At 38.5% G+C, this 17,149-nt stretch overlaps 1 protein-coding gene across 4 annotated transcripts in view; it reads right to left on the bottom strand.

Annotated features, from left to right (window-relative positions):
* COL11A1 (collagen type XI alpha 1 chain) overlaps positions 1-17,149 on the bottom strand; it is a 393,450-nt gene that overhangs the window by 257,730 nt on the left and 118,571 nt on the right. For 2 of the 4 annotated variants that reach the window (XM_086954309.1, XM_086954306.1), the window contains exons 5-8: positions 16,404-16,532; positions 6,160-6,315; positions 5,847-5,957; positions 3,633-3,887 (exon numbers count right to left, since the gene is read on the bottom strand). In XM_086954309.1, coding sequence (XP_086810435.1) covers positions 3,633-3,887; positions 5,847-5,957; positions 6,160-6,315; positions 16,404-16,532 — 651 coding nt within the window. Of the gene's footprint in view, positions 1-3,632; positions 3,888-5,846; positions 5,958-6,159; positions 6,316-6,567; positions 6,685-16,403; positions 16,533-17,149 lie in introns of all 4 variants that reach the window. The other 2 variants (XM_086954310.1, XM_086954313.1) reach the window with 2 other exon arrangements.

Here is a 17,149-nt window from a genome sequence, read left to right as displayed (position 1 = left end):
ATTGGCTTGGTAGTTTAGTCTGCCCTGTTCCCATGATGCACTGGGCCAGGGACAGACTGATTTGCATATAGCCAGGTTCTGAGCTGGGATGGGGCAGTGAGATAAATAACGGTGATGGATCAAGCCCTGATCTTTGGACTGGGTAAGAGTGGTCTGTTTAACTCAGACACTCTGTTCATCACCACCCCCTTTTCTAAATCGTTTTTGGCCACTATAGGTGTGGCAGGGTATACTCAGACATGAGTCCCTTTCTCACTGCTCCATCAGGATTCAAGCAAGCCGGACCGAAGAAGGCTGAAATGCCAGAGACCGGTCCCCGGTAGCTTGTCTCCTTTCTGGTGAAGAATTGGCTTGGTAGTTTAGTCTGCCCTGTTCCCATGATGCACTGGGCCAGGGACAGACTGATTTGCATATAGCCAGGTTCTGAGCTGGGATGGGGCAGTGAGATAAATAACGGTGATGGATCAAGCCCTGATCTTTGGACTGGGTAAGAGTGGTCTGTTTAACTCAGACACTCTGTTCATCACCACCCCCTTTTCTAAATTATTTAGTCTGTAAGCACTATTTTCTTTAATGCATTTCTCCTTCTGCTGGCATGACATGCTTTCCTGCAATATTCAGCATGCCATGAGTGCTTTCACTTTCCAAGCAGCCCGAGACAATGGTGGCAAAGGTCTCACACTTACAAGAGTTTGAGCTATTGGAATTGTAAATGACAATGCCTTTTATTTATGTGTTAATTATCAAATCAGATAAATAAAAGGTATTGTCATTTGTAATTCCAATAGCTTAAACTCTTGCAAGTGTGAGACCTACTGCATTGCAAATGCTTGTTTCTTTATTAGGTAATACAATTTGTTAACCACTGAGAATGTTTAAAATACATTCTATAATGGATCAAAATTATGAATTGTCCAAATTATAGGAAGAGGTCTCTTCATGACTGATTTCAGAGAGTGAGCAACCTAGAAAGACATTTGTCTGAACACATTTAATTTACTACTGTATATTTTATAGTCATTGACCACAGCTAAAATGCTTATGAACCTGTGAATTAATATATTTTTGTACACTATAGGTTGTTTGCCTACAAGTCTGCATTATGAACATACACATGATTTTAATTGAAAGTACTGGTCCTTCTTTAACTACATAACACTAAGATCAAGATTTACTATGCTCCACGCATTAGAGTGTTGCATGAAGCATTGCAGCACTGCATTGTGTGAAGGACAACAAATAGTGAGAAAGCTGATAATGCCATTGTTGTCACAGAAAATGGTTATTCTGCATGAAGATTCTTTCCTCACACTCTGCACACTGCCGTAAAGGTAAGCCAGCAGTGTCTATTCAAGGATTTCTAATTGTGATACAGCATCAAGTACCAATTCCTAACTGTAGTCATCCGAACAGGGGGAAATGTGCAACATGTTTTTATTTTGAAGCACATATGTTACATTTGGCTTTGGCAACCAATATACTGCTTGATTCATTGGTTGCATCTGATCATCCAGATCAATGTACTTTAGTACATCTGGATATGTGCCAAAGCCTGTATATTTTGATCTGTTCCACCCCTGCGTGACATAAATTACGAAGATGGCACAAAAGCAGGTTTAGTGCTACAAAAAGGGTTATCTCTTGGCACAAATGTTTATTCCATGTGAAATCTGATCATTGCTTTAGTTTGTGCTCTTTGCATCACTTTGCATTGAATGAGCACCGGCACAAATCATTACCATATCTCTCTTATTAGAATAGACTAGACCACTTTCTCTGACAGACTGAGGTCTGCTTCTTAGCATATGCTGTAGTTTGATCCTAACCGTACAAAGCAGTACTGCCTTATTTGCCCAATTTCCTCATATGTCCAGCTTTAAAATATTTAGTATCTAATTAGTGCATTTTTTCTTTTTTGGAACTATCTTATACTGATGATTATATTCTTCAACCCTTGACTGTATCGAATCGTGCTTATTGATTCTAGCACCACCTAGCAACTGTACCAAGGCCACCACTTGTGCATGGCTAAGCCATTTATTTAGAGATATCAAAGATTTAACTTGCCATTGGGTGACAAAATATCAATGTATAGATGCATGTCGGGTGAAGTGGATGTTTAGCAGCACAGTAAACCAATAGTTCCTGTTACACCTCTGCTCTTCCTGTGACTTCCTTACACAGACTAGACTGTACTCCAACGTACATATCATGAAATGATTTGTACATCATTGGCCTTAAAGAAAAAGCCAGTTCATTGCTTTTGAATTTTATATCGGAAAATGATTAGTCATCTATAGGTCTTTCTTGAGGAAATGGCTAGATAGAGTGATTTTAAAATATTTTTACTATACCCAGTGTGTGGACATTATTTATATTCTTAATAGCTGGGCTACTGAGTTCTGTTTAAACAAACTGTGTCCTCTGAAAGCCAATATCCTCCCCCCAGCCACTGACTATGCTCTGAATTGAGCATAAAATGGTGACCTGCTATATAAAATGCAAATTAATTAAATTCAAAGAGCCGTCAGCACAATTTATCGGCGAGGGTGAGAGCTATTCTTGACTGCATCACTGTGCTTTGGGTCCCCTTCCATTTGCTGGTGTGCTCCCTGATGTGCTCCCTGATCAAGCCAGGGTTCACAGTGCTGGCCACGCAGCATACCTACCCTAATGTGACCATAGGCTTACTTTGAGAGGACTACTGCTGCATATTTCTGTCCTCAGATGGCTGTTCAGCAGTGAATGTCCTATGGAAACACGCACTAGACTAAGCTGATATTCACTGCCTTGCATGGGGTACAGCCCATCTGGATCAGATTATTCATATATTTGATGTCTTGGTGCAAGTACACACCCTGTCCATACAAATTGAAGCCTCTTCATCAAACTATGGACATCCTTAAGCTTCCTTTACTTTTGTAGTGCCATACCCATGCTAATCACATTCTTTATTCATTCTCTTCTTGACTGTCTGACTCCATCCCTCAGTTTCACACATGAAGATATGTGCACTTGCTCATTCCTTCACTATCTAACCCAATTGCTCACCTCATTTAGTCACTCAGATAAGTGGGAATCTTTGTGTATGGGCTGGTATAACTGCATTCTTTTTCTCATTAAGTTGAAAGAAATTATTTTAAAATCCTTGCATATACACAGTTGTAAATGCCAGCTACATGTCATAGTCATAATATACAATTTAACACATTATATTATACAATATAAATATTCAAATATTACCCTATGTTAAGGGTAACAAATAGACTACATACAAAAATACAGAGGCTAGAGATCAAGGGGTTTGACATTCATGATTTGGAGAGGATTACTGGTTTGTGAGTCACTAAAATCCAGAGTGTAAAACGAGTCTAGGTATTTCTCCGCAATTATTTCAAAACAAATTATTGTATTTTGTTTACTCAGACTGTAGTGAAGAAAGTAATTATTTATATTAGTTACTGTAAATTGAAATGAACATGTGCATGTATGTCCTGAATGCACATGAGTATAATTTTGAAGAATTTACTCCCTTACATAGGCAATGCAGAAAGAAATACAAAGTTATTGTTAAAGAACTGACAAACAATAATTTTGTTTTAAAGCACACAGTGTAGGATTCACGCACTTACGTTTGTTTCTGTGATATCCGTTTCAGCCGGCACACCAGGGCCAAACTCCTCCTTAGTGGGATTGGTTGGTTTTTCTTCATACTCTTTGTAGTCATAAAAATTATATTCTCCTAACTCTCCATCTACCAAAGGATCAGCCTCTGTGGGGTCTATCACTTTGCTTCCATATTCAGCTTCCTCAACGTTTGTTTTCCCAGAATCATAGTCCTCGCCAGTAACATATTCTTCGGCAAAGGTTTCTTCAACTGGGTTTTGCTATCACATAAGCAGCAAAGGTTTGGTGCATGGGAGGAATATGAGCATTAATGTTAGTCAAAGCAATGTAAGCGTACCATGGTCTGTAATTAAAAAGAAAAGCATCTTTAAAGCACATCATCTTTTAATAATATTCTGAAATACTGATTGTTCAGTCCTTCAAATATATTAATAGATTGGGATGTGCATGCATAGTGATGAATAAATATTTTCATGATATTTATTCACAAACAATCAAAATGAACAGATGCATTTGATAGTCTTGTACTGGTTCCACACAAAATAGTGTGAGCTTGTTCCACAAACAGTACTGGATACCGTATTGTTTAAATAACCCATTCGTTTCTAAATTCCACATCAAGGTTTTCAAACCTGAGATAAGTGGAATTTTAGAATACTAAGATGCAGCTGGGGTGGAGGAACATGTGTTAACAGGGCAGAACTTTCACTTTCTTAGATTTAAGTTAAGGTTCAGTACATGGGTGTTTGCATAGAAGAGGCACATTAGTGACTATTTGAAATATTGTAAACACCAGCCAAGTTGTAACTTTGTGGTGTTTAGAATATTCAGGCACTTTTCCAACTAGGCTTGTACCTTATTAACATACCAAAGACCTCCAGTAAATTGTAAGGTAAATGGGTTGGAAAAGTTCTTCTGTTTTTTCAAATAGTGTACTGGTAGAGATTCTGCAGAGAAAACAACATTGTATGTGTAAATGCACATTTATGCCAAATTTACTCCTGCAGATTATTAGGCCAGTGGAAAATGCACCTGAATACATATTAGCCATGAGGTGTAGTCATGTAAAACAAGCTGTTATATTGTATTTTTGGAATCCACAGAAATGTACTCCAGGGCCCTTGCAGGAATACATTTTTAAAGTCTATATATGAATCTGTCCTTCAGCTATTAAATGTGAGTTTTAAAAATGTCATTAATATGTAAAATATTAACCAACCTTTAGTTGTTTTTTTCCAACTTTTTTTGTTTCTATTTAGGAGCTACTAGGGGTTGTTCCATTTTGGTTAGCATAATAGGTGTAATGCTTATGAATAACACAACCCCAGATAATTTCAACCTTTAATTGCGTTTTTGAAACATCCAACATCGCAAGGTCATTCATATGCTGAATTATCTTGTCATTATTAATATTTTATATATATATATATATATATATATATATATATATATATATATATATATATATATATATACATATATATATATATATATACTTTTACAGAGGAGCTCCTGCTGGCAATCCAACCGCTTTAAGAAGTGGCTCGTATCCGGCGGAGCAGCCGGAGTCAATATTCAAACGAAAACGGCGTACCAGTGAGCACTCAGACGAGCAATCACAGAGGTCAGGACAAGGTTCCAGAGCAAAAAGGGTTTATTAATTCATAAACCTTGTGACGCGTTTCGCGCTTAGGAAGCGCTTGTTCACCTCATATCATATGATGAACATTACTTAAAATATAAAAATGTACTTTATTTTTTGCAAACATGCACTACTTTTTACAAAACTGGAAGTATCAGAAGCATGTTACTTTCTGGTCGATTCCTTTCCAATTTCAGACTACTAATTTATTTATACCTTTTAACTTGAATCTATTGAAGGCAACTATGACAGTCAGAAGCAGTCATTGTATTAAATATGCACAGCTCTGCATTTCAAGGCCTGAAGTATATGATGTAGGCAGGAAGCAATGTTTCAAAGCACTTGCAAATGAGTGTTTCATTCCTCTTGAAAAAAGGAACATTTAGCATCTACCTTGTTTTGTAGCTAGCAACAGTAATGAGAAGCAAGATAATTTTAAGATCTCAAATTCAAACAACATCTAAAAAGACTTAATAAATCTATAAGTCAAACGTCAATAAATTTGACTAGTATGATGACTTAGAGGTTTTGAAAAGTAATTCACCGGGATTTGGAGAAATGCATTCTTATTCCTTACCTCATTTGGTCCAGTGGTCAAACGGGGAGTCTCTGTCTGATAAGCTTCTGAAATCCCATACTCAGTCTCATCTACATTATACTCTTCCTGGATGTCTTCAACAATGTTGGCCTAATATCAATCAAAACAGTAATGTTCTATTAATGAGTGTAAAATAAGAAGCAAAATAACGTAGCAGATCAACGTAGAGTAGGGTTATAGAATTAGCCAGAGAGGTGCAAGTCTAGCGAGGTTAGGGCTATAGATATCTCAAGATCAGAGATCTTCCGCTCATGGGCTGAGAAAGATCTTGATTGCTTTGTGCTACTTTTACCCCTAGTCTGGCTCGTGCTGTAGCTCGATTAGTGGCCACGCTTTTCTTCTTCTTAGCTGCAAATGATTCAGATTTTTTGGCTGTGACCTTTTTGGGTTTGTCCTTTGTGCTAGCTGACACTGCCTTCTTCTTCTTTTTGGAATTGGCTTTCTTCTTCTGAAAAATGCGTTGAAAGATGGAATGGAAGACATGAATGTAAGGAAAGGAAAATGCAGAAAGTATGATTGAAGAATCGAGAGCATGGTCAAAATGAAGGTAATCTACCTTCACTTGCTCCACTACTAAATGAACATGGATTCACAGAACAGGACTAAGCACAGGGAAAGAGATGAGATGATGAGCGTTTGACAGGCCATGCAAACAGTAACAAAAGAACACCACGCAACACACAGGACAGGCTCATTTTACCTCTGTTGTTGGTATAACCTCTTCAGTTTGTGTGGGTCCCTCTGTTATAAGGTCAGTCTCTTTATAATCTGCTTCACCATATTCATAGTCATATTCGATTAATTCCTCCGGTACATACTATACAACAATAGAGAAATACCAGGCATTTCTATGTTAGTAGCTGCAAATGAAAGTAGTATCTTTGGAACCCTTATTTCCAACATTTACATGTCAGTAAATGTTAAAGGAAATAAGGCAAAATACATAATGACATATTGATTGTCATTCATAAGAAAAGCATGAAACATTCATCTATGGGAATGTTCTATTTTTCTATGTTAAACAGTGCTTAAGAATTGAAAAGCAAGGAGTGTTATTATAGTTTTCAGCAGTTTAGATTTGTTCTGTGGTGAACTTTAATCAGTGCAGTTATTTCAAAAACTAATATTCCACAGCACAAATGTATATTATAGATCCCTTGAAGCTATGCATATAGATTTGCCTAGAATTAAAGCAAAATATTTATGTGTGATTGACTTATTCTGGAAGAAAATAAATCACACAGAATTTTTATAATGTCATGCACAAAGATAGAACATTATTAACTTCAGTGGATGCTGTACTATAACAATTAGATATAAAGTATATTCATAAAACATTAAAACGGAAATGCAATTCATATAAATATAAATTGCACTACATATGGAGGGTAAACACCCCTTACTATGCATCCGTCACCACGCAAGTTGTTACAACGTGGTCTTTACAACAACTGCGTTGTAACAATGCATACCATTACCCCGCAAGGCGTTAGAATGACTTGCGAAGGGGGGAGAAGGTGTTGGATTCAAAATCCAACACCTTCCCTACTCTCCCCACAGACTGGAGTTGAAATAGTAAATGATATTATACCAACATCCAGCACCCCCCTCCGCAAGTCATCATTACGACTTGCAGGGTAATGGTATGTGTTGTTACAACCGCGTTATAACAACATGCAGGGTGACGGAATGAGGAAAAAAGAGGCATATTCCTATGGAGGGGTTTCCCTCCTCTCTCTTAAAAAGATCTTCAGAGCTTTTTTTAGAGTTTGGTTGAGTGGAAACCCTGATTTAAATTAACAGGGCTCCCACTATACCAATACTATGATCCTAATGTCTCCAGTAATAATTGACCTAATTAGAAAAGTAGGCTTTCCATTGATAATTTAGTTCATTATTTTAAACTCCGTGGACGGAGTAATGCTGATAAGCAAAGAACTCAATACTGACTGAAGCTAGAAACTTCCAGTTGCCCAGTTCAGTAATATAGTGGTTGGATCCCTTTGAAGGCTGGTGAATATTATTATCTTCACTGTTCTGCCATGGACGTGAGTCCAATTATTAGTGCTTATTAATTATCTTTATGGGAACTTAATTTGTGCTAATTGATTTCAGAAGCTATTATTGCATAGCTAATAAACATTTCATTGGTACTCTACCTCTGTGCAGGTAAGCTCTAAATACATTTTACTCTCTAAAAATCTGCGGGAGTCAGGTCATTTGAAACCTGGAGCCAGTGTCATAGTGCCCCATTTGCCATGCGAGGGGTGGCTCATGTCCATCAGATGACAAAAATGCTGATCGACATAGGCCAGCCTACTTCATCTGGATGTATTCTTTACTCTACTTAACTGAAAGGTACTCAACAAAACTTCTACCTAATTGCCAGGTTTTATTGTAATGTTTGTTCTAGTATTGTAATTCTCATTAGGCATTTCACACCTTGCACTTTGAGATGTTTCTACAATAGCAAGGGGTGCATCTGCATTCTAATGCACATCTAGCCACCAGCATGCCCAATAATAATCATATGCATGGACTGTAATGAGCATTTCCCTAATATGATTTGTTGAAACCAGTACAACAACATGCATTTATCACAGCTGGCTAGGGTAGAAAACATATGTAACTAATAACTTGCAGAAAGGGTATATAGCCTGAGGGCAGAAGTAGCATACCTTAATGGAAGGTATGATGCTCTCTTGGCATGTCGCTTATTGAGAAAGCCACATGTATTATATTTTGTATGTTTCCATGAAAATCAGAAAACACATACAAATGCTTTGCTTTTCAAACCATGAGGTTTGTCAAGAGAGATGGGTTATTTATGCAAAGTAAAAAGAAGTTTGATCAATAAGAAAGAATCCTGAACTTTGAAACTATTTCATGACAGCAAAAGGAGTAATCCACATTCTTTGTTGTTAAACTTTAATATTTCAACGTTTGGGTACATAAAAACAGCGTTAAGGTTAATAGAAGGACCAGTAAATGTAGAAATAATACGAGAGGATGACATTACTGACTACTGCAAGATACATTGTGTTGCAATTAAAATTACATCCTTGCACATTTTAAAGACAAGATGGCTAACAAACGTTTCTTAATTTGGGTAATCGATAATGGCAATAAAAACATACAATGATTTCAAAACTAAACTTAAAGTGACCATTACTTCCCTTGAAAAAATAGCAGAATGCTATAATTCATTAACATTTGGGGGAAAGAACTAGTTTTTATTCATGCCTCAACTGTCAGTGATGTGAAACCCTTGACAGATGTACTCTATACAACTACAATCTGACCTTTAAACTGTACCCATACATGGGTGAATGTGTGGACATGATAAATGATTCAATTTTTCTGTAAGTTCACTACATTTAGGATTCACAATATTTGCTTTTTTATTGTACACCTGCATTAAATGTGCATTTAGTTATGAAGTGTGGCATAATAGCGTACTTTTGGGAATTGTGTACAACAAACGTAACACAAATTGACAGAAATTACATTTGGTGTGCTAGTCACTGGTTTCTGACCCGAGGGACTCACAGTCCCACAACAGGAGGAGGGACTGTCATGTGCTGAAAACTACCTGTCCCTCTAAAACATGTCCTGTGCCATGTGCTGAAAACCACCTGTCCATCTACCCCGGCAATGGATGTTTGGTGTGTTGGTCTTTGCCCAGAGGGACTCACTGTCCCAAAACTCATTGCAGCTAAAAGGGAGGGGCTGTCACTGATTCCCCCACACTGTGAAATAGCCCATCCACCTACCGCTTCATGTGTGAGGGCCACGCTCGGTAAAGCCCAGGCCAAGGGCAGGCCCGTCCTGGGCCCGTAAACACCACAAAGAGGGAGGATAGGGCAACCCTCTAGATCCCTGTATCAAATTGGTGGTGTTAACGCTGGTGAGTACGTTGAGAATCTTGATTTTAACAGAGAGCTCTAGCTCTCTGTGGACTGAGCAGGCGTAGAACTCCATAAGTATGCTTGGGCTTAGCAGACAACATTAAGCAGTATCTTGTTGTTTGCTCTACGTGCATTTCCCTTTAATCCATCTGATTATTGTCTCCATATTTTGTTTGGTTAATTGATGGAACAATGGGGAAAGGAAAGTTTGGAACAGCCCACAAGGAACAGTAAAAAGCAAAAGGGCTGCCCAACACACAGTTGGAAACTGTGTAATTGATGAAATTGATCATCTTATCGAAGAAGTAGAAACTATCTTAGCGAGGGGAAAAAGTCGCATTGTAAAAGTAGCAGACCAAAAATTACAAGGATATTTAAAAAGGGGCAGAAGTCTGTTAAACCCAAGACGGGAAATATGGAGCAGACCAAGCATGACAAAGCGAGTGAATTTTCCACCCAGCTAAACTAAACACCCAGTGCTGTTAATATGGAGAGACAGGTTATAACCAGTATGGAAAGACAAAATGAACCTGGAACTAATAATATTTTGGAGCTCTCCTGCACAAATCAATATAGTCTAATTGCTAGTAGGGCTAGTGATAATGATGAAAAAAGTAAACAAGATGAAGGGGCCCATGGGAATAACGGATTTATATAGCAAGAGAGGTTGAATCCATACGAGAAATTAGAGAATGTATTTAGCAACTAAGGGATGAAATTAATAGCCTGAGATCACAAGTATTTCTAATACAATGTCAATACAATGTAGATTAGAGAGGATGGGTACGGCTACCAAGCTAGGTAATGAGAATGCTCGGATTAGGTCCAGGTATCAGAAGGGAGCAAAATAGGTCCCCAACAGGAGCTCAACCGGGGGGACCAAGCCAGCAGGGGAACACCCTTTCTGATAAGGATCACATAACTATTCATGGCAGGGTACAAGAGTGTTATGCAAAATGAGATAAACATAAGGGAGATAATGTAGCCTGGCGCTCCGATAGTCTTTCACATAAACCCCAGAATTGTGCCCAAGAAATCTCCGATCATTGATGACAGTACAAGTTTACTAAGACCCCATGGCCAAAGTTGGAATTTGATCATCGGGTTATCAAGAAGTGGAGAAAACTTGTCAACTCAGGCCGGTTTCAATGTGAATACATTGAGGAGGTTGTACAAAATCAACAGTCCACAAACTTCCCGTAGGAATAAAAGAAAATAGTGAGTCCCTCAAAACCAAGTGATCCATTGGGTGAGGAATTACAGACATTGATATTCCCTGATTAGAGATGATTTATGGGAAGTGAAACGTGGATCACTGCAGAAATCACAGTTTGACTACATAGCCTTAGATTTAAGTAGATTGGAGTATGCAATAGGACTAGTGAACAGGTATGTTTGTAATTGTCCACCAAGGGGGTTCTTAAATCCTGTTTAAGTATAACTCACCCCCCACTATCATCAGAATATATTAATATCGAAGATCTGGCCCGTAAAAAGCAAACTGTTAGCACTCTGCACCTAATAAAGGCAAATGAGAAAGGGGATATTTCCAGTATGTCAGTTACTATCTGTTTTCCAACATGTTGATGCCATTCGTGTCTTAAGATCATATAAATCTGAATGTCTTGTGTTCTCAGTATCAAGTTATGTAATGTGCACACAGTGCATTTGTTGTCATTTGCTGATGCTTACCAGCTTGCTGACAACACACCTTCGCCTTGTTTCCATGTTTCATTTCAAAAGAAAAATCTTAAATAGGTTGCCATTTTATGTACTGCAGTTTACTGATAAAGATATTTTAGAAACTGGTTACATTTATGTTTACTTAATTTAATCAATAACATGAACTAACCATTGATTGATAGCAACTAGATCAATACTGTCAGTAAATACTATTATTTTTAACTCTGATTGTTCACCTTAAGAAGAATGGTTTACTGTTGCCCAAGGTATCTGCATCAATTACACTAATCCATGTAAAGATAGACCTCTGTGCCTCTTTAAGTTGGTGGGTTATCAGAAGTAGCCTTGAATGCCTGTACATTTTATAAATTGTGGAAACGTTTGTATAATGTATTTCGTAATATATTTTATTGTATTTCTTTTATTGGTTAATGTGTTTATTTTGTTTTATGTGTGTACATATGATCATATATTGATTGAATTAAATACTACCACTACTATTAATATTAATAATAATAAATCATTTGTAGAGCGCCTGGCTACACAAAAAACAGTGTGTCCCCGCGCTAACTGCTGATAGGTATCGAGAGGCAGCTATGGAAAAGCTCTAGGGGGTTTACATGATGGATGAACTGAAAATAAATTCGATTGCTCCAGCGTAGCATAAATTGCACCTGGTTGTAGTAAAATGTACTCTGCTTGGCTCCATGGAAGTTTAAACTACACAAAAGCCGAACAAATTATCTTCATAAAGTGTGTTTCTCACACAGTGGACCTGTGTCTCAAGATGATGCTCTAAGGCATATGCCATATATGGGTAATAAATGACTGTTTCGTAGAACTGTTTTAAATACAAAAAAGACATAGGGTTAACCAGAAAATTTGCATTGAGCAAGTTTTATTTAACATATGAACAAGTAATGTTTTGAATAAAGGTGGGTGGCAAACTGTTTTGACAGCGGAGTTCACATAATTTTAACACTCCCCCCTCTGCTTGGCGTGTGGAGTTGCACTGCGCATATCCCTGGGTCTCAGCTGGGGAGGCATGGTGAGCAAAAGAACAATAGATTTAACCCAGATCTCTTAACTGGGGGTGAATGTTTGATTTGTTGAGCATTCCATCCATCATTTGTTTGCACTGCTTTTTTTGCCCTAATTGGGATGGGTATGCCCAGACGTGGGTCCCTTGCTCTCTGTGCCACTGGATTCAAGCTCGCCTGGCTGATGAGGGGTGAACCCCTGTGACTGTCCCAGGATGCGTGTTTCCAGTCCAGGGAGGTCCTGGTTTGGCAGTTCAGGCTGGACTGTTCCCAAGAGGAGCAAGGTCAAGACTAATTTATTTATGGCTGGTGCCAAGCTGGGGTGGCATTATGAGCAAAGGAACGATGGATTTAACCCAGATCTCTTGACTGGGGGGTGAATGTTTGATTTGTTTAGCATTGTGTGCATCATTTGTTTTCGCAGGATGGAGCGCAGAGTTTGGCAAAAACTCTGCCAGGTGCCGCGTAGCGGAGTTTACCGGGACCCACTACTTTTTCCCTCCCTTTTTACAAACCCTATCACAGTGCACAGCCTTATTCTGGTATTTATTTGCATTTCCATGTCTAAGTATCACAAAGCAAAGAATACCGGAAGAGAACTACGATTCAGGGCATGCCATCGCCTGGCACGCCTATTTAGCTGCTGGTCGCTGTGGTGGTGCGCATGCATGCTCAGATGTGACAGCAGCATTATGTCTCCTTTCAGGCACTGCTGGACTGAGTGCTGTAGAGTGAAAAGGGCTACTGCTCATGTTGCTAGTGACTACCCACTTTTCTGTCGTCCCCCTTATAGCATTCAGACGCTGTGGTTTGTCGGAGTGTTTATGAGTGTCAGGGTGCTCAGCCAGGGCTTGCAGCAGGTGGAGAAGCTTGCAGGGCTCGGCTTGGCTGACAGTCTAGAAGAGGAAAGAAGCACCGCACACTGTCTGGACATGAAGATTGCTTCATATGTGCTTCCAAGGTTATGTGTTAATTTAAGTCATTCGGCATCATAGTGGCTGCTTCAGTATTTGAAGCTATAATCCATAGTTTCATAATACCTCATTGGGGATATTATATTATATACAATATGCTGCTGATACTCAATGCAAGCTTTACCTAGAAATGATTTACAGTTGATTGGCTAGGACTGGTCTGCATAGCACGCTTCGGCTTTTCAAGGTGTAGTAACTTGCATTGCACCATTTTCAGTCTTTCTATAAGCTGCAGTCATACCGCGGTCGGTTCCTGAGATTTCCAGTAACCACGGCCTGAAATGGGTTAGTTAATTAAACTTTCTTCTTGAGCCAGCCAGTCACAATAGCTTTATTTCTGCATGCTGGAGCCTTTTAGGTATTCTCTATTTATGAAAGTTTGAGTGAGCATTTACCATGCACACCAGGAGAATGTTTTTCATCAGGGTAAATCGTTAATTTATATATTAGCTTGAATTATATCCACGAGTAATCCTCTTTATATCTTGTCAACTTACGTACACCATTATTATTAATTAATATTTTTATTAACCAAAGTTATCAGTGCTGGATGAGGTCTTATGCTGCTTTCTTCAAATACCTGAAATAACTCCTCTGATTGATATATTTCTCCTTTATATCACTCTCATAATTTTTCTGTTAGAGACACCTGCCATGTCCAATCAATGCGATGGGCCTTAAACAACATGAGACCAGCTGCATGTTTTAAGTCTCTTCAGGGGTGCTTTGTCTCAAAGCCTACAGCCGTCTGCATAGATCGATATTTCTGCGAAACAGACTATTTCAATTCCGTAGCTCCGCCCATGGGTGGAACTCTGCGGAATCTGTGGGAGTACTTATATCACTCAGTGGAATGTCACAGAGTGAAACTCCACGAGCTCTGCCCAGGCCTAGTTTTGAATTTCTCACAAAGGTCTTTTCTTTGTTTCTAAAGTCCACCGTAGGAAAAGAAACTATTTGTTATGCAGGACACACTGTTTTTTTGGCCTGGATTAATTACACACACCTTGAAGAAGAATTCTACCAAATTTACATAGGATGGTGTTAAATATGTGTAATGCCTGTTACCTGATAAATAGGGGTGGGAGCCCACCTTACCTCAACAGATTTCTGAACTTACCTCTCGAGCATTGAGAACATAGCATCTAAGAAGATGGAATAGTTAGCAGGTGAAGAATGTCATGAGGAGTACAAATTGGGATACAGCATGGCTCGTAAAGAGTCCAGTATGTAAAAAGTAGTATAAATAACAAACGTCAATGAATACAGAGGGGCAGGACTTTTAGTATAAAGCGTGAAAGCGCATAGAATGTGGAGGGATGTATGTGATGATGCCTTTGGAATAGGAAGGAACATGGCCTTTGAAGGGGTAGCATCTGCAAAGGAGTATACATATGGAAAGTGAATGGAATTTGAAGAGTGTGGTACTTGGAGTGGAGAATGAATGGGAAAGAACATGGAATATGAAAGGGCCGGATTTGGTAAGAAGAATTAATGAGAAAGAGCCTAAAATGTTAAGTAAACATATTTGAGGATAAGTACTGATGATGAAGGAGAGTTGTCTTTCAAGGGGTTGTATCTGGATCGGAGAATGAAGGTAGAAGGAATATGGAGTATTGAGAGGGTAGAATGTTTAGACGAGTTTGAATGGTGAAAAAGCATGAAATATGAAGGTGTAATATGTGGAGAGAAGCATTTTGGGAAAAGGGCATGTAATATGAACATAAATATGTGAGGATGACTGGAAGATGAGGCAGCATTGAATATTTGGGGTAGTGTGTCAAGTGTATTATAAATGGGGAAAGAACATGGACTATGGAGAGAGCAGTAGGTAACACATAGTATGAAAAGGTAAAGCGCATGGTATGTAGAGGGGCACTACATGTAAGAAATGGATGTCAAGAGGACTATGAATAGGGGAAATGTAGAATGACCAGAAGGCAAGTCTGTGTATAGAACTGTGACTGGGGAAGCTGTTTAATATCCAGGAGGGGGAATATGAATGGAGAATAACGATGGAATATCCACAGTCTGTGGAGAGGGATATGAACAGAAATGCAATATAGAATTGAGGAGAAGCCCTATGTGAATAGGTCACAGGACATGTAGTAAGTACACTATGGTAGAGTGTGCATGGTGGAAAAACAAGAACAGGAGAATTAATGTGAGTGAAAGATCACATGATATAAAGGATATAGATTTGAATGGATGAGCATGAACAGGCAAAGAACACTGTATATACAAGAGGCAGGTCTGTGCTGAGGATTAATATTGTGAAAAGACCTTCTAATACCCAAGGCACAGTCTGCAACCTTTTGAGAAAAGAAGAATAAAACAATATATCCAGAAGGCGGGATGGTGATTTTAATTCTATTCTGGTGATATAAACTTAATATAATATTTCTCATTCATATTATTACCATTCATATTATTATAATATCTTTGTTTTCTTAAACCCTACACAAATTCTACTTTTCATGTGTTGTCTTATATATTTGCTTTGGTTTACAAATCGATATCTGTCTATTTTTCACACGCTTCATCATTAACTGCTCTGATGATCAAAGTTGCACAAGCTACACTGCCCTGAAATGGCTAGCAAGTACCAACTAATTATATTTAGTTTATTGTCACCTAAATTTAGCCACTGCAAAACATTGCTTTCATTGAGCCAAACCAATTTGGGTCAGATTTCTGATGGAAGTGTTACCGGAAGGCACAAGTGGAGAATGAAGAATAGTTATAAATAGGGTATGAGAACATAGTGCCCTTGGTTTAATTTTACTTACAAATAATGCATATTGCAGTAGTCAGAATGTACAAAACATAAATCTGTGGAATGCAGAAGAAACGTTAAATGTTTTTTGGATGATCACTGCATGGTACTCACCATTGGGCTGCAAATGCAAAAATACATTAATATCTACTCACTTCATCCACTTCAGGTTCTTGGGCCTGAGCAGTATGAACGACAGGGGAATCACAGTCTCGGATATAATGCTCACAGTAGTCATGGGCTGCTCTGGGGTCATCTACGATCAGAAGCTGCTGGATATCACCCTGTTGAAATACAAAGAAAGGAAGCATGTTGAACTGACACTGTCACCTGGCATATTGACTTAAAAATCATAACCTCTCACAAATGTCAATCAAAAATGGCCATATCACTGATGCCCAGATTTATCAAACTTTAACGCATCACAACGCAGCAAGAAACCTTGTTGGCTTCGTGAAAAGTTGAGAACAGGAATGCGCTATATTTATCATTATAAGCCACATTCCTATCCTCTCCTTGCGCTGAAACACAATGAGCTTGCTTGCATCAACAGAGGCACTTTTGGGCCTCTGTTTGAATGGGAGGATAGTTTATGTGCAGTAAGTGTAGGAAGCTGGCATATTTGTGTGATAGTCCCAATGTAAGGACACACCATGCAAAAAGTAAAGACAACCCTTATTGGTCCACAGGGCTTAAATTAATCATCTCAAGTGCTCTATTTGTGGTAATGTGGTCAAGAAGCTTATGCTTATCAAAGGGTGGGGTTAAGCATTTGTTGTACACACAAAGTCAATAAATGAGACACACTCAAGTAGAAACTAGAGACCAATTTAGAAAAATAATACAGATTTGCATGTAGTTTTAGACATAAAAATCTTCAGGATCAGGTAAGTACTTTAGA

This window comes from Lissotriton vulgaris, chromosome 1_1 (genome assembly GCF_964263255.1).
Source record: "Lissotriton vulgaris chromosome 1_1, aLisVul1.2, whole genome shotgun sequence".
Lineage (NCBI taxonomy): Eukaryota > Metazoa > Chordata > Amphibia > Caudata > Salamandridae > Lissotriton > Lissotriton vulgaris.
This window is presented reverse-complemented; position numbering and strand designations above follow the sequence as displayed.